The sequence below is a fragment of the Hyperoodon ampullatus genome (assembly GCF_949752795.1).
Source record: "Hyperoodon ampullatus genome assembly, chromosome: 19".
In the NCBI taxonomy this organism is placed as follows: Eukaryota; Metazoa; Chordata; class Mammalia; order Artiodactyla; family Ziphiidae; genus Hyperoodon; species Hyperoodon ampullatus.
In genome coordinates this window covers 27,608,674-27,626,878 of record NC_136932.1, presented here as the reverse complement: position 1 = coordinate 27,626,878, position 18,205 = coordinate 27,608,674, and the positions used below count along the sequence as shown (strand labels likewise).

Below are 18,205 nucleotides of genomic sequence, written 5' to 3'. Positions count from 1 at the left end.
TGTAGTTGTGGCGCACGGGCTCCAGAGCACAAGGGCTCTGGAGTTTGCAGCACACAGGCTCTCTTGTTGAGGCACGTGAGCTCAGTAGTTGTGGCGCATGGGCTTAGTTGCCCCACGGCATGTGGGATCTTAGTTCCCTGAACAGGGACGAACCCGTGTCTCCTGCATTGTAAGGTGAATTCTTTACCATTGGATCACCAGGGAAGTCCCTCAACTTACATTTTTTAAAAAGGATTTTATTTATTTATTTATTTTTGGCTGCATTGGGTCTTCACTGCTGTACGCAGGCTTTCTCTAGATGCAGCGAGAAGAGGCTGCTCTTTGTTTTGGTGCACGGGCTTCTCCTTGCAGTGGCTTCTCTTGTTGCAGACCACAGGCTCTAGGCGCACAGGCTTCAGTAGTTGTGGCACTTGAGCTCTAGAGCTCAGGCTCAGTAACTGTGGTGCACGGGCTTAGTTGCTCCGAGGCATGTGGGATCTTCCCGGACCAGGGCTTGAACCCACGTCCCCTGCATTGCCAGGCGGATTCTTAACCACTGTGCCACCAGGGAAGTCCCTCAACTTACTTTTAATTGAAGAGAAAAATTGAACATGAGATGCCATTGAAAGATTTTTTATTAATAGACTTTATTTTTTAGTGAAGTTTTATGTTTACAGAAAAAAATTGTGCAGAAAGTACAGAGTTCCCATATGCTCCTTCTTTTCTTATTGCATTAGCTAGGATTTCTAGTATGATGCTGAAAAAGAGTGGTGAGAAGAGGACATCCTTGCCTTTCTCCCAGTCTTACAGTGAAAGCATCTAGTTTCTCACTATTAAATATGATATTAACTGTAGGTTTGTTGTAGATGTTTTTATCGAATTGCAGATGTTATTCAGTATTCCTAGTTTGCTGAGAATTTTTATTGCAAGTGGATATTGGATTTTGTCAAATGCTCTTTTGTTTTTTTGCATTTGTTGATATGATCATATGATTTTTCTTCTTTAGCTTGTTCATGTGATGGATTACCTTAATTGAGTTTCAAATATTGAACCAGTCTTGCATACCTGAAATTAATCCCGCTTAGTCATGCTGTATAATTTATTTTTATACATTGTTGGATTCTATATGCTAACATTTTGAGTATTTTTGCATCTGTATTCATGAGCGATACTAGTCTATAATTTTTCTTTCTTGTAATGTCTTTCACTTTTAGTTAAAGGCATTAGTACTAGGGTAATTCTGACTTCACAGAATAAGTTTAGAAGTATTCCCTCTGCTTCTATTTTCTGGAAGAGATTGTAGAGAGTCGGTATCATTTCTTCTTTAAATGTTTGGTAGAATTCACCAGTAAAACCATCTGGGCCTGGTGTTTTCTATTTTGGAAGCTTATTAATGACTGATTCAATTTCTTTAATAGATATACACCTATTTATTTCTCCTTGTGTGAGTTTTGGGAGATTGTGCCTTTCAAGAAATTGGTCCAATTTCACCTAAGTTATCAAATTTAGGGACATAGAATTGTTCACTGTATTCCTTTATTGTCCTTTTACAGCCCATGGGATCAGTAATGATGACCCATATTTTATTTCTGATATTAGTAGTTGGTGTCTTCTTTGTGTCTTGTTTAGCCTGACTAGAGGTTATCAATTTTATTCATTTTTTCAAAGAACCAACTTTTTTTTTCTTTTTTTTGGCCGCTCCATGCAGCAGTGAAAGCACAGAGTCCTAACCACTGGACCAGGGAATTACCTAAAAGAACCAACTTTTGATTTTCTTGACTTTCTCTACTAATTTCCTGTCTTCGATTTATTTTCTTTTGCCTATTTCAGATTTAATTTGCTTTTATTATGCTTGTTTCCTAAGGTGGAAGCTTAGATTACTGATTTTAGATCTTTCTTTTCGAATGTATCTATTCAGTGTTATAAATCTCCCTCTAAGCACTATTTTCACTGCATCCCACACATTTTTGTTTTATTTTCCTTTCCATTTAGTTCAAAAATTAAACATGAGGGACTTCCCTGCTGGTTCAGTCGTTAAGACTCCACACTCCCAATGCAGGGGGCCCAGGATCGATCCCTGGTCAGGGAACTAGAGCCCGCATGCTGCAACTAAGAGCCTACATTGCCACAACTAAAGATCCCACATGCCACAATGAAGATCCCGCTCATGGCACTGTGCTGCAACTAAGACCCAGAGCAGCCAAATAAATAAATATTTTAAAAACTTAAACATGGTATGCCATTTTTCATCTATCTGATTGGCCAAAATGTTAAAGCTTGCTAATATTTAGTGTGGGTTAAGGTGGTATAAGGGAGTATAAGGCACATTTGTACATTGCTATTGGTAATATAGACTAGTTCAACCATTTTGGATGGCAATTTGTACATATCTGTACAAATTTAAAAGGGGTATACATTTTGATTTAGCAATTCCACTCTCAGAAGGCTGAGAGCAGAGTGTATGTACGTACAGGGGGCAGAGTTTGCAATAGAAAATACCAGGGAAAAACCTAAATGTCCAATAATAGAGACTGCTTCAATATATAATATCTATTCAGTGAAATACTATGCAAAGGCTATGCAAAGAATACCCTGTTATTGAAAGATGGTCAAGGTATACTGTTAAGTGAACATGCAGGCTACAAGAATAGTATGTTTAATGAGATAGCATTTGTGGGGTTTTTTTCTTAAGGATAACTTATTCTGTTTATAATATGCTTGGATTTGTATGGATACATCTGGAAAGTCATAACTGCAGTTATATCTTGAACAGAGGTGCTTGGGGCCAAGGAGGAGGTGGGCACTTTCTGTTCTTCACTTTATACCTTCTTTACAGTTTGAATTTTTAACCTTGAATAAGTATTACATTTAATTTGAAGAGCAGTTTTAAACCCAAATTGCAGATTTGAGCCCACAGGTGGCTTGAAGGACGCTAAGCATTTCCTTTGCTGTCTCTGCCTTATATGAGAGCATGAGAAAGGCTGCCCATCCCTGGGCTTTGGGCACCCTGGTCCTTTCTCTCATTTTATATATAAGAGGATTTCAAGAGAAAAAAAAGAAAGAAAGAAAACCCTCCCGACCACTGTGTCGGATGGCACTGTTGATGGCTGGCTGGCGGTTTCTAAATGAAGAAAAGAGACTCATTTTAATCACTACAGAAAAAATGAAGATTTGTTTTCTTCCTTTTTGTTTTCTTTTTTGGCTATGTGGGATCTGAGTTCCCTGACCATGGACTGAACCTGAGCCCTTGGCAGTGAAAGGACAGGGTCCTAACCACTGGACTGCCAGGGAATTCCCTAGATTTGTTTTCTTAGATGTGTTTTTATAGAAAGGTAATTTAAACTCATCATCTTTAGAAACTAGAGAAAAAGAATCATCCATCTCCTCTACTTACCATTTTAGTATTTTGTGGTGTTTTCCTGACTTTTTTTTTTGCAATGCAGCTATCATATTTTAAATGGCTGTCATCCCAGGGAACATATACTCTTGTGATCTGCTTTTGTGGCTATTATGTCATACCGTATTCATTATCAATATTGCTGCAGGGCCAGGAAACATTAATTTGGAGCAATTATATTGCTAATTCCTCAGAAAGAGCACAAAGTCCAGAATTCGGAAGTTACCAAACTAAAGAACAGGTTGTTGGGACTTCCCTGGTGGTGCAGTAGTTAAGAACCTGCCTGCCAGTGGAGGGGACATGGGTTTGATCCCTGGTCCAGGAAGATCCCACATGCCGCAGAGCAACTAAACCCATGAGCCACAAATATTGAGCCTGCACTCTACAGCCCGCAAGCCAAAACTACTGAGCCCGTGTGACACAACTACTGAAGTCCGCACACCTAGAGCCCATACTCCACAACAAGAGAAGCCACCGCAATGAGAAGCCCACGCACTGCAGCAAAGAGTAGCCCCTGCTCGCTGCAACTAGAGAAAGCCCACACGCAGCAATGAAGACCCAATGCAGCCAAAAATAAATAAAATAAATAAATTTATTTAAAAAAAAAGAACAGCCTATTGGGGAACAAGCTCTTCCTCCCCCCTCCCTGTGGAAAGAGCATCTCTGTGAGTGGACAGCTGAGGGCTCCCTGGTGACCTGCACCTTTGTGTTCTGAACAAGTTTGCGAATGAAAGCCAAGCTTCTGAGGCTGCAGCTGAAACACCACTTGCTCCTTTTGCTTGCACTGAGCATAGTTGGGGAATTACAGCTTTTACTGAGTCAATGTCCACTTGTCAACATCAGCCTGACATTGGGTTGGGAATCATTGGAACTCATCTTTTCATTCTGTCTACCCTTTACTAGATATGGTTGCCATAAATATAATAACTTGCTTTTCACTGTGGATTTTCTTGAAAATCAGATTGGCAGCTTTGCATAACAGCAATCAGAACTCCTAAGCTACCCAGCATGGGGAGACCGAGAACAGCCTTAGCTGTACCGTGTCCTGGCCAGCTGTGCTGACTCAGTGCAGCTGACCTCTCTGAGCCCGACCTTCCTCGTCTGCAGAAGGGAGACAATAGCTGTGCCTGACTTGTGAGTTTATTGTGAGGATTAGACGAGATAACACAAGGTGGGGCTTGTAACAGAGATGGGCAAACAGAAGGCTCTCAACTGAGTTGGCTACCAAATTAACCTTAGAGAAGGAAATTGGAGAAAATACAAAAACCCACACACATGTGTAGTTTATTTACAAAATTGCAGTGATAATATACAAAGCTCAAAGTATTTGTTGACAACCATAGAGGATTTTTATTTTAATTAATTTATTTAGTTTTGGCTGTGTTGGGTCTTCCTTGGTGCGTACGTGCTTTCTCTAGTTGCGGCGAGCGGGGGCTACTCTTCGTTGTAGTGCATGGGTTTCTCATTGTGGTGGCTTTTCTTCTTGCGGAGCATGGGCTCTAGGCACGCAGGCTTCCATAGTTGTGGCTCGCAGGCCCTAGAGCGCAGGCTCAGTAGTTGTAGCGCACGGGCTTCGTTGCTCTGCGACATGTGGGAACTTCCTGGATCAGGGCTTGAACCCTTTTCCCCTGCATTGGCAGGTGGATGCTTTTTTTGTTTTGTTTTGTTATGTTTTGTTTTTTTGTGGTACTTGGGCCTCTCAGTGTTGTGGCCTCTCCCGTTTTGGAGCACATGCTCCAGACACGCAGGTTAATCGGCCATGGTTCACGGGCCCAGCCGCTCCACGGCATGTGGGATCTTCCCGGACCGGGGCACGAACCCGTGTCCCCTGCATCGGCAGGAGGACTCTCAAGACACTGCGCCACCAGGGAAGCCTGGAAGGTGGATTCTTAACCACTGTGCCACCAGGGAAGCCCCATAGAGGATTTCTTCCTGAGACCTATAGAGCATGATGTTATCAATAGTTTCTGAAGCATTTCTTTGTCTTGTTTTGTTTTTTTGGCTGTGCCGCATGGTGTGTGGGATCTTAGATCCCCCACCAGGGATTGAACTCGGGCCGTGGCATTGAAAGTGTCGAGTCCTAACCACTGGATGCCAGTGCCACCCTCTAGCCCACTTACTCTTTACTGTGGCCCCTAGCAGTTTAAACTTCTCCCTTCACTTAGTTCTCAGGACTGCCCAAGGACCACCTCAGCTAAATCATCCTAGGTATCCTTACACAGGACTCTGCCTTTTTATCTCCCTCATCTGCAACAGGGCTGCGTCTCCTGGATATTTCCTTCATCAGCACTTTCACGGCCGCCCACCAGATCTGAAATTGTCCTCTTGCCCCAGAATAGCTGCCTAATCCTCCTCCAGGCTTTCTGTCCCACTTCTTTCTCCTCTTTGTGGAACTGGGTCCTGGGAGGGCCTTGGGAACCCTATGGCTTGGTGCCCACCAGCGTATGCCTCATTGTCTATCTACCTGTACCTGGATGTCAGGTCCACAGACGAAGTGAACAAAGCTGTGTGGCCACTTACTTCCCAAGGGCTGGGGGCAGAGACAGGGTGAGCAGAGAAGGGATGGAGGAGGGAGTAACTAGGTTTTGCAGGAGCTGGCTCTGGTGGTGAATCCAGAACATCCATCCCTGCAGGAACCTTGATTCAGGTCCCCCTTCCTGCCCCAGAGCTGTACTTAGAGGAGAGTCTGGGCAGAGGAACTGAGACATTCTGGCACCCTGCAGCAGGGGCCCTAGCAGCTCTCCAAGCCTTTCTGATTTCCTCAGAGGCCCTGTGAGCAATGCTCCCCGTGTGTCTGAATACCTGCAGGCAGGCCTCAACCTCTCCTTAATTGACACCACCACCTGGGCCCCAAGCCCTCAGACAGGTCTGGGCTCTTTCAGCCTTCCCCTTGCACTGTTTCCAGATGTAGGAAAACTCCCCGCTGAAGCCACTTCTCTACTCGTCCAGGTCCTCAGCCCCCACACCCGCTCCCTCCCCCCAGCAGGGTCCTCACCCCCAGCAAATAAAACCACACAGTTCTCTACAAAACAGACTCCTTCCAGTGGAGCTTGGGGCTTGCTCTCCGGTCCCATCCAAATCCCTGGGATGGACGCACCGAGAACTCCCGCCACAGGAATTTGGCTGAGCCCCTCCACAAGGCAGGATTGTAGTTATGGGTGCTGCTGGGACCATGGGTGACCACTCTGTCCCCATACGAGGGCTTGCACACAGGGCCCGTTCCATGAGCTTTAGGGCCGAAGGGGGACAAGATTATACAGGCTCCTTGTTCATTAAATGGGCACACATTAGGCGCCTGCTGTGTGATAAGCTCTGTGCTATGCTTTGTGGGGAGCGCGACATCGATGCCTGGATCCAGACTTCGATCTAGAGAAACGAATTCGTCATTGATCTTTGTGAGAAGCGTCATCCTTCCCACGAAGACAAGTGAGTTGTAACTGTTGTGACAAAACAGCGCTCAAGAGAACCTTCTCTGTTGAGGGTGGAAACCCGCATCAAGGACAAACCCGAACACTGTTCTCTGCCACACCCAAGATGGCCACCTGCCCGGTGCCCCTGTTCTGAGTTGCACGCAGGCTCACTCAGCCTGCCACTCCTAACATGGCACATCAGCGCGGCACCTCGGAGCGGGGCCGCGGGTGGAAGTGGGTGTGACAGGAATGGGAGCCCAAAGGACACTCGGAGGCGAGGTACTGGGCAGTGAGAGCCGCTGGGAGGATCGAAGTCATGATCCCCCCACAGGAGGCGTCCGCCTGGCGGCGGCAGATCGAGGACAAGCTGAAGCAGGTGGGGCTGGAGCTGGGGAGACGGGGGAGGAGGTGAGGGAGGGGGGCGAGGTGCGGGCCGGGCCTCTACTCAGGGAGGCGGCGGGAGTGGGAGGGGGCCCTCCCTGCGAGGAGACCTAGTCTCCTAGGGGCGAGGCCATGGATCTAGGACGCGGTGGTCTCCTTTAGCCTTCGGCTTCAGGTGATGTCCTTGCGTGCGCTCCCCCCAGGAGGAGGAGACGCTGTCCTTCATCCGAGACAGACTGCAGAAGAGTGACCAGCTTTCCAAGAACATGGTGAGTAACCCCTTAGCTGGGAGGGCTTCCAGACGCTGGAGGAGAACCCTGCGACCCGGTAGTTCCGGCACCTAAGGCCTGGGGGTGCGGGTCTGGGTAGTGGTGGTGGTAACCTGTGGGTTTCTCTAGCAACAGTGTGACACGTCTCTTAACACTCCCTTCCCCTTGTCCGCCCCTTCGCTGAGGATGCTGCAGCCCCCACTGGCCTGGACTTTCTGCTTTCTGCCTAAGTTCTCCATTCTTCCTTCTCTCCTTCTGCAGACATTTAGTGAGACTGACTTAGGTGGGCTGGGTACTGGCCATGCGTCATCGTCAATTCAAGTGACGGTTGGACGGCTGGGTTACCACTTCTGAGATTACTGAGGGCAGAAAAAGACTCAGCCTTCACCCCAGAGGGCTTGAGGTGTAAAATGAGCTCTGAAGTCAGAGAGATCTGGGGTCTAGTCAGCGCCCCTCCACCTATTTGTGTGTGACCCCTGACAGGTAACTCTGAGCCTCAGTTACCTCCTCTGCTAAAACAGACGATGCCAACCTCCAGTGTAACTGTGAAGGTCATTGAAGCCAATGCATGCAGATGCATTTTGCATAGTACCTGGTATACAATAGGTCCTCAGTAAATATGAGTTTCCTTCCTTGTTCCTAGAGAAGACTGGAAAAGCACAAACTGAGCAGATACAAACTTGAGTATGTTTTTAATAACACAGTCTTCAGGTGCTAGGCCTTACTTAATGAGATTCACTCTTAGAGAGAAAGGGTTTTGAAGGTACCAGCAATGCATTTGAGGCTCCTCTGTATGAAACTACTTCCTGTTCAGTCCAGGAAAGCATCAGAGAGAATCGAGATTGAGATTTGGTTTCAAAGGGTGGAAGGGAAGCCATCCTGAGGTGATTATGTGAGGAGGAGTTAATTTAATGCTTGACTTGCCTTCAAATCCAACTTCAGCCAATTTATTTGGGCCACCTCCTATGTGCCAGGCACAGGGTAGGTTCTGGGGATACAGTGGTGAACAGATATACCCTGTCCCTTCCCTCATGGAGCTTATTGTCTAGAAAACCAGAGAAGAGGCAGCAATTGCCAAAGACCTGGTGGGTGGCAGAAGCAGTGCTGGGACAACCCCGAGGCCTGAGAGCACGGAGCTTCCCCCCGCAGGTGTCTATCCTGTCATCCATTGAGAGTCGCCTTATGAAGCTGGAGAACTCCATCATCCCTGTGCACAAACAGACGGAGAACCTGCAGCGGCTGCAGGAGAATGTTGAGAAGACCCTCTCCTGTCTGGACCACGTTATCAGCTACTACCATGTGGCCAGTGACATGGAGAAGATCATCAGGGAGGGGTGAGCTAGGGCCAGAAGGTCACATTCCTAATGCCTCTTGCACCAGTGGCTGTGGGCCTTGGAAGGGAGGAGTAGATATATTTGAGCCTCGAGTCCCCTGTGTTAATTCTCTTCTCCCCTTTCCAAATACCATTCTCTTGGTCCTTCCTCTTCAACTTCCATGTGCCCAGGCTAATAGGACTTTTCTCCTTTCCAGCCCCCCAGGTAGGCTGGAAGAGTACCTGGGCAGCATGGCCAAGATTCAGAAGGCTGTGGAGTATTTCCAGGACAACATCCCAGACAGCCCAGAACTCAACAAAGTGGTAAGGGGCCAGCAGAGTGATGTGAGAGGTTTGGGGACACGAGTCACGGCCCTGGTCTCATGAGAGACACTGAACCAGCTTAAAAGAGAATATAGTAGAATAAACAGAAGTATATAATACCATACACATACTGTAGGCATTAAGATCTCTGTCTCAGAAATCACAGGTATACATTTTTATTGCATCTTAATAATTTAACTAAATTATAAGTTAAATATGAAGTATAAGTTTAACATTTGATTTTTATAAATGCATGGGTATTTTTTTATTGTAGCAAAAAATACATAATATAAAATTTGCCTTTTTAACCATCTTTAAAGGAACAGTTCAGTGACATTAAGTATGTTCACACTGTCGTATAACCATCTCCAGAATTCTTTTCATCATCTCAGACTGAAACCCTGTACCCATTAAACACTAACTCCCCTTTCTCCTCCCCACCCATCCCTGGCCATCATCACTCTACTTTCTGACTCAATGAATTTGACTAGTCAGGGGACCTGCATTCATGTTTTCATATGCAATTTTTTTGTTTCATATCTTTGTGTTTAAGTTTTGGGGTCTTTAGATCACCAGAGGGAGATGGAGAAGGGCTGGGAAGTGAGATTTACTCAATGCATTGAGGAAAGGAGAGAATGCAGACAGGAGAAAAGGTGGGAAAAGAGGCCCAGCCATCCCAGCCACTGAGGAACATTAGAGGGCAGGGCAGCTTGGACCCCCAGTCACCTGGCACACCTTCCTGGTGGCACCACAGTTCTTGCCCTGAGGCGTGTGTCTTACCCAGAAGAGGGGGTGGGCTGGGGAACAAAGATGGGAAACTGACTTTTCTCCCACCCAGAAAGCTGTTGCTTAGAACAGTGCCTCCCAGCTTTTCTCCCATCGTGGCTCCATCGGAAATGAGAATGCTTGTGTGGCACACTGGGGTAAAGTAACAAGCCAGTGGTCTCTGGCTGCACACAGCACCACCTGGCTACCCGGAGGACTGACAAGATCAATACCTCGGCACACCAGTAATGCAGTGGGCACACACCAGTAAAACCATAATACTGCAGCCCTTGGGTGGGCAGCCTGGACTCAGAGATTGGGATGCCAGGGGCTGGAGAACTTGATTCTTGAGGGTCTCTACCAAGTTTGGATCACAGAGTGAAGAGCTCTGTGCTAGAACTTGGGTGTGGGAGTGGATTAGAGAAGGAGAATACAAAAAATATGCTATAGGTTTACCCTAGGGGACGTACTTTTCATTTAAGCAGAAATGCTCCAACTCCTCTCTCTATTTTTAAAACATCTTTACTGAGATATAATTCACATACCATAAAATTTACCCATTTAAAGTATAAAACGCACAGTTTCAATTTCAGTGCTTGTGATTGGTCTATTCATATTTTCTATTTCTTCCTGAGTCAGTCTTGGTAGGTTGTGCATTTCTAAGAATTTGTCCATTTCTTCCAGGTTGTCCATTTTATTGGCATAGAGTTGCTTATAGTAATCTCTCATGATCTTTTGTATTTCTGCAGTGTCAGTTGTTACTTCTCCTTTTTCATTTCTAATTCTACTGATTTGAGTCTTCTCCCTTCTTTTCTTGATGAGTCTGGCTAATGGTTTGTCAATTTTGTTTATCTTCTCAAAGAACCAGCTTTTAGTTTGGTTGATCTTTGCTATCATTTCCTTCATTTCTTTTTCATTTATTTCTGATCTGATCTTTATGATTTCTTTCCTTCTGCTAACTTTGGGGGTTTTTTGTTCTTCTTTCTCTAATTGCTTTAGGTGCAGGGTCAGGTTGTTTACTCGAAATGTTTCCTGTTTCTTAAGGTGGGATTGTATTGCTATAAACTTCCCCCTTAGAACTGCTTTTGCTGTGTCCCATAGGTTTTGGGTCGTCGTGTCTCCATTGTCATTTGTTTCTAAGTATTTCTTAATTTCCTCTTTGATTTCTTCAGTGATCACTTCATTATTGAGTAGTGTATTGTTTAGCCTCCATGTGTTTGTATTTTTTACAGATCTTTTCCTGTAATTGATGTCTAGTCTCATAGCATTGTGGTCGGAAAAGATACTTGATACAATTTCAATTTTCTTAAATTTACCAAGGCTTGATTTGTGACCCAAGATATGATCTATCCTGGAGAATGTTCCATGAGCACTTGAGAAAAATGTGTATTCTGTTGTTTTTGGGTGGAATGTCCTATAAATATCAATTAAGTCCATCTTGTTTAATGTATCATTTAAAGCTTGTGTTTCCTTATTTATTTTCATTTTGGATGATCTGTCCATTGGTGAAAGTGGGGTGTTAAAGTCCCCTACTATGATTGTGTTACTGTCGATTTCCCCTTTTATGGCTGTTAGTATTTGCCTTATGTATTGAGGTGCTCCTATGTTGGGTGCATAAATATTTACAATTGTTATATCTTCTTCTTGGATCGATCCCTTTATCGTTATGTAGTGTCCTTCTTTGTCTCTTCTAATAGTCTTTATTTTAAAGTCTATTTTGTCTGATATAAGAATTGCTACTCCAGCTTTCTTTTGATTTCCATTTGCATGGAATATCTTTTTCCATCCCCTTACTTTCAATCTGTATGTGTCTCTAGGTCTGAAGTGGGTCTCTTGTAGACAGCATATATATGGGTCTTGTTTTTGTATCCATTCAGCCACTCTGTGTCTTTTGGTGGGAGCATTTAGTCCATTTACATTTAAGGTAATTATTGATATGTATGTTCCTATTCCCATTTCCTTAATGGCTTTGGGTTCGTTATTGTAGGTATAGTCCTTCTGTTGTGTTTCTTGCCTAGAGAAGTTCCTTTAGCATTTGTTGTAAAGCTGGTTTGGTGGTGCTGAACTCTCTCAGCTTTTGCTTGTCTGTAAACGTTTTAATTTCTCCATCAAATCTGAATGAGATCCTTGCTGGGTAGAGTAATCTTGGTTGAAGGTTTCTCTCCTTCATCACTTTAATTATGTCCTGCCACTCCCTTCTGGCTTGTAGAGTTTCTGCTGAGAGATCAGCTGTTAACCTGATGGGGATTCCCTTGTGTGTTATTTGTTGTTTTTCCCTTGCTGCTTTTAATATGATTTCTTTGTGTTTAATTTTTGACAGTTTGATTAATATGTGTCTTGGCGTATTTCTTCTTGGATTTATTCTGTATGGGACTCTCTGTGCCTCCTGGACTTGATTAACTATTTCCTTTCCCATATTAGGGAAGTTTTCAACTATAATCTCTTCAAATATTTTCTCAGTCCCTTTCTTTTTCTCTTCTTCTTCTGGAACCCTTATAATTCGAATGTTGGTGCGTTTAATGTTGTCCCAGAGGTCTCTGAGACTGTCCTCTGTTCTTTTCATTCTTTTTTCTTTATTTTTCTCTGCATCAGTTATTTCCACTAATTTATCTTCCACCTCACTTATCCGTTCTTCTGCCTCAGTTATTCTGCTATTGATCCCATCTAGAGTATTTATCATTTCATTTATTGTGTTTTTAATCGATGCTTGATTCATCTTTAGTTCTTCTAGGTCCTTGTTAACTGTTTCTTGCATATTGTCTATTCTATTTCCAAGATTTTGGATCTGCGAAATAGAATCTTGGATCAGCTTTACTATCATTATTCTGAATTCTTTTTCAGGTAGACTGCCTATTACCTCTTCATTTGTTAGGTCTGGTAGGTTTTTATCTTGCTCCTTCACCTGCTGTGTGTTTTTCTGCTTTCTCATTTTGCTTATGTTACTGTGTTTGGGGTCTCCTTTTTGCAGGCTGCAGATTCGTAGTTCCCGTTGTTTTTGGTGTCTGTCCCCCGTGGCTAAGGTTGTTTCAGTAGGTTGTGTAGGCTTCCTGGTGGGGGGGACTAATGCCAGTGTTCTGGTGGTTGAAACTCGATCTTGTCTTTCTGGTGGACAGGTCCACGTCTGGTGGTGTGCTTTGGGGTGCCTGTGGCCTTATTATGTTTTTAGGTATCCTCTCTGCTAATGGGTGGGGTTGTGTTCCTGCCTTGCTAGTTGCTTGGCATAGGGTGACCAGCACTGTAGCTTGCTGGTCGTTGACTGAAGCTGGGTGCTGGTGTTGAGATGGAGATCCCTGGGAGATTTTCGCTGCTTGATATTATGTGGAGCTGGGAGGTCTCTTGTGGACCCGTGTCCTGAAGTTGGCTCTCCCACTTCAGAGGCACAGTACTAACTCCTGGCTGCAGCACCAAGAGCCTTTCATCCACCCGGCTCAGAATAACAGTGAGAAAAAGTAGAAAGAAATAATTAGTAGAAGAAAGAAAGAGAGATTGAAAGAAAGGAAGAAGGGAAGTAAGGAAGGAAGGAAGAAAGAAAGAAAGGAGGGAGGGAGGAAGGATGGAAAGAAAGGAAAGAAAGGAGGGAGGGAGGGAGGAATGAAAGCAAAAGGAAGAGTGAATGGAAGAAGAGAGGGAGGGAGGGAGGAAGGAAAGAAAGAAAGAAAGACAGGAGGGAGGGAGGGAGGGAGGAAGGAAAGAAAAAGAAAGTGGAAAGAAGAAGGGTGGGAGGGAGGGAGGGATGGAGGAAAGAAAAAGAAAGAAGGAAAGGAGGAGCGGAGGGAGGGAGGGAGGAAGGGAAGGGAGGAAAAAAAGAAAGAGCAGGTAAAGTAAAATAGAATAAAGTATGAAATATAGTAGCGTTATTAAAATTAAAAAGCAATTATTGAAAAAAAACACGGACCGAAAGAACCCTGGGACATATGGTGGAAGCAAAGCTATACAGAGAGAATCTTACACAGAAGATTACACATACACATTCACAAAAAGAGAGCAGGGGGAAAAATCAAAAATCTTGCTCTCCATGTCCACCTCCTCGATTTGGGATAATTCGTTGTAAAAAGAGGAAAAGGGCGAAAAGTCTGAAATCTTGCTAAGTCCACCTCCTTAATTTGAGATAATTCGTTGTAAAAAGAGGAAAAAAACAGGGGGGAAAGTCTTAAATCTTGTCCTCAAGGTCCACTTCCTCAATTTGGGATGATTCGCTGTCCATTCATGCACTCCACAGACGCAGGGCACATCAAATGGACCGTGGAGCTTTAATCCGCTGCCTCGGAGGCTGCACAGAGAGATTTCCCTGTCTCTGCTCTCACAGCTCCCGGGTCTCAGCCTTGGACGTGGCCCCGCCTCTGCGCGTAGGTCGCTGGAGGGCGTCCGTTCTTCGCTCAGACAGGACGGGTTTAAAGGAGCCGCTGATTCGGGGGCTCTGGCTCACTCAGGCAGAGGGGAGGGAGGGGAATGCCCTCTCCTCGCGCACCAGGCAACAAAAGGGAAAAAAGTCTCTTGCCTCTCCGGTAGCTCCAGACCCTTTCCCCGGACTCCCTCCGGGCTAGCACTAACCCCTTCAGGGTCTCTTCCTGCCGCCAGCCCCAGACCTCTACCTGCGCTCCGACTGAAAGCCGATACCCGAGCCTCAGCTCCCAGCCCCGCCCGCCCTGGCTGCCGAGCAGACAAGTCTCTCGGGCTGGTGTGTGCCTGAGGGCACCGATCCTCTGTGCCAAAATCTCTCTGCTTTGCCCTCCACACCCCTGTTGCTGTGCTCTCCTCCGCTACTCCGAAGCTTTCCCCCTCCGCCACCTGCAGTCTCCGCCCTCGAAGGGGCTTGTAGTGTGTAGAAACCTTCCCTCCTTCACGGCTCCCTCCCACTGGTGCAGGTCCCGTCCATATCCTATTGTCTCTGTTTATTCTTTTTTTCTTTTGACCTACCCAGGTATGTGGGGAGTTTCTTGCCTTTTGGGGTGTCTGAGGTCTTCTGTCAGCGTTCAGTAGGTGTTCTGTTGGAGTTGTTCAACGTGTAGATGAATTTCTGATGTATCTGTGGGGAGGAAGGTGATCTCCGCGTCTTACTCTTCCGCCATCTTCCTCCGGCTCTCTGGGAGAAACTCTTGAATGCAGCTTCTTGGGATCCACGGAGCAGCGCATGCGATGACTGCCTACACAGCTGGCTTGCTTGTCTGCAGGGAAAGGCGAGATGGGACAGGGCCTGGGTTCTTGAGGGGCTGAGAATCAAGGCAGGGATAGAAGAAAGGGGACAGGCCCACATCCCCTGAGCCCACACTGGCGCCCACTTACCTTTGGGGAAAATATGGTTGAAACCTGCCCGCAAGAATCTCTTCAGATGCATCCAGAGCTGAGGGAAGCAAGGGAGCGTGGAGTTTGGGATCAGGGTGAGCCCTGAAATCCAACCCTTGTTCGGCCACACTACAGCAGCCATCCCATCTCAGCCCCTTCTAGACCCCAGGACTCCCCCAACCACACTGCCCAGATCCTGCCCTCACCAGATTCACCACGTTCATCCACACATTGAGCAAGATGATGCTGACCAGGATCAGAAGAATTGAGTCTCCTAGGTCTTGGCATTTCCTGGGTGTGGTGCCAGAGCACGCCTCGGCTAGGTAATGGGTTTGCTCAGCCATGGCCGGGGGTCCCAGGACTGCCTGAGTCCGCTGGCCTCCATATATATAGACTGGGAGACAGACTGGGTCATAATGGGGCAGGTGGTGGCGTCACAGTGAGGGAGGGGGACGAAAAGGAGGGCCAGGCGTGGCATTCCTTGGTTCCCCGGGTGAGGTAAGCTGAGCCTGGACAGCCAAACAGGGCCCGGAGGCCGGCACACCTCCCCTCGAGCTGTCAAACATTCGCTCACCGCCCACTGACTCACTTGTTCAAATGTCACGTTCCATCTCTTGGCCCCTCCTGAGACTAGAAAGACCTTGGCCTCAGAGCCCTGAGGAAGGCCTGGCTGGAGTCCAGAGCCTCAGCCTTCTTCATGCCCTTCACTGGCTGTGGAGCTGGACCTGCCCAGATGTGGAACCTCCCAGTTTGGAAGCAGCTTCTTGTATGAGGCTCTTTGGGGACAGGGACAGCTGAGACACAGAGGAGGTGCCAAGAGACCAGTGGTTTGGAGACTGCAGCTGCAGATCTACTTAGTGCATGGTATCGGACCAGGAGGGGCCTGCTGGCAGGACTGTGGCCACTAAACCAACGGGACCCTCAGGCCCAGAAGGGGACACTGGCTTCTTATTGCAGGAAGCCAAAGGCAGGGACCCAAGCTGGCAGAAGGAGTGGCGCTTCCAAGCCACAGACCGCCAATGTTTTCTGGACCATGGCGCTCTTTATTCCTCTCTCCATGCCCTGCCGCTCCCCACCCGCCCCCATTAGCTGCTGGCCAGTTCATTTTCCCAGTCTGGCTTCCGTGCAGAGAGGGCCTCGAGGCCGAGGTGGAAGGTAGCAGCGAGTTGGCCCGCGCTTGGCTTCCTGCACTTGCCGCTTCAACTCCAGGCTGTCATACACCTGGTAGTTGGCATTTCCCCCTGGGTTCCGGCTGAGTGGCATGAAGGTGGGCGTGGGTGGAGGGCGTTCGGTAGCCTGGACGTCGGGCAGAGTCTGGGAGGGGTGGAGGAGCAGCGCTGAGCTGGGATCCGAGGCCCGCTGGTAGAGGCCTCGGCCAGCACCGTGAGGGAGGCGGAGGCGGCCAGAGGGTGCCGCACAGGCAGCATCTCTGCCCATTCGGCCGCCCAGCGCCGCACCTCGTGGGGATCCCGGGAGTAGTTCAAGTGTCCCGTGGAGTGGTGCGGGCTGTGGTTGGGCTGGCTGTGAGCACAGCTGTGCAGGCTCCGTCCGTGGGCCGGTGGGGAGTTGCGCTGCCATGCTTCGGGCCGGTAGCCCTGAGGCACCAGAGCTGATGGAAGCTCAGAGCCCTCCAGACCACGCCGCCGCTGATCCCAGGAGTCATACGGGAGATGGCCCCCTGAGGGGTAAGTTCTGTGCCCCCCAGGGACCCACGAGCTCTTAGGGGGCAGCCGTCGGGTAAGTGATGGAGACGAGGTCCACTGGTCAGCATCCACATTGCCCCAGATGCGGGATGGCGAGCAAGGGGCCCCGAAGGACTGCAGCCCTAGCTCAGACTTGGCCTCCACACGCTTGGACATGCGGTGCAGCTCGGGCGACAGGTAGAGACAGGCTGGTGGCTGGATGGCCAGGATCCCACCCTGTCGACCCCAGAGGCCCACATTGGAGGGCAGACCCATCTGCCGGTAGAGCCCTCCCCAGCACCCCCACGGGTACTTGGGTTGTGGGAAGGAAAGTTGGTCCTCCTCCTCCAGGTAGGAGTCCGGGTCCTCCCAGTTAAAGGAGGGCATCGGAGGCAGCTGTGACATCCCGTTTAGGCGATGCGGCCTACGGAAGCCTGAGCAGCTGGAGGGGAATTTTATAAATTCTTGGGCCTCCCCTGGTGGCTTCAGGGGTGGCGGCTGCAGCTGCGGCTACGGTTGCGGAGATGGTGGTAGGAGGACAAGGAGTAGCAAGTGGGCCGAGCCATTCTCACTTCCACAGGGTCCAGGGTGCAGTGGATGTGGATATCTTGGGCCTTGGCTGGAGGATGTTTGGAGGAACTTTCACAAGCCTGTGAGATTTCATCTGTGGGAGGCGAGAGTCCGTGAGGGCAGGGCAACTGTCAGAAGATTTCAGGGTTGGGAACCTGGGAGCCTGGGTTTCTAGGGCCCTGGGAATGGCGAGGCGGGGTGCCCCCTAGCTGTCTTCTATAGTTACTTTTCTGAATAATACAATACATGGTCTTGTCTAAGGCATTCTGGAGCCCATGCCATATCTGGTGTGGGGTGGGGTGGGGTGGGTGAAAATGAAGGCCAGGCTCTCTACACTCACCACCACTCCCAGCCAAGACCGTTCCTGCAGACGGAGGTGCAGGCTGCAGCTGGTTCCCACCCTCAGCCATCTTCACCCCTACTGGTGATCCCCAACCATCGCTGACCATAGTTGCCATGCTGATCCCAATGCTGACAAGAATGACAAGGCCCAGCAACAGGAGTAGGAAGTCCTCCGCATTCTGGGTACTTTCTTGGTATTGATGGCAGCACCCCAGGTTGTCATACCAGAGCTGGTGTTCCATGGTGGGCGGGTCCTAGGGCCGCCTGAGCCGTGGGACGCCCCACCCCCCCCAACCCCACCGGCCCTGACCCACACTGCACTCATGCCAGGACCTGGGGACACCCACCAACAGGTGAGGGAGCATGGTCATAATGAGGCCCATTGCAGGGAGTCACAATGCGGAGTTGTCCAATCTTTCATCCACTCAGCTGGTCCTTTAGGTGGCCGTCTCTGCCCTTGGCTCCCACTACATGGAGCCTAGTCCCCAGAG

The 18,205-nt window shown here is 48.0% G+C and overlaps 1 protein-coding gene and 1 pseudogene across 2 annotated transcripts; one reads left to right on the top strand and one right to left on the bottom strand.

Moving 5' to 3' along the window:
• Window positions 1–7,068: 7,068 nt before the first annotated feature.
• On the top strand, window positions 7,069–9,135 carry LOC307068475 (exocyst complex component 7-like; the record flags this gene model as incomplete). Its single annotated transcript, XM_079726350.1, has 4 exons — window positions 7,069–7,162; window positions 7,371–7,436; window positions 8,586–8,770; window positions 8,967–9,135. Exons 1-4 carry the CDS (start codon window positions 7,103–7,105, stop codon window positions 9,133–9,135), a joined length of 480 nt encoding a protein of 159 aa, XP_079582476.1. The 5' UTR covers window positions 7,069–7,102.
• Window positions 9,136–14,981: 5,846 nt separating this feature from the next.
• Window positions 14,982–17,959, bottom strand: LOC307067904 (uncharacterized protein SPEM2-like; annotated as a pseudogene). Its single transcript has 5 exons — window positions 17,819–17,959; window positions 17,599–17,656; window positions 16,197–17,466; window positions 15,327–15,411; window positions 14,982–15,002 (listed from the first exon to the last, which is right to left on the bottom strand). The product of its transcript is annotated as an uncharacterized protein SPEM2-like (transcript).
• Between the last annotated feature and the right edge of the window lie 246 nt (window positions 17,960–18,205).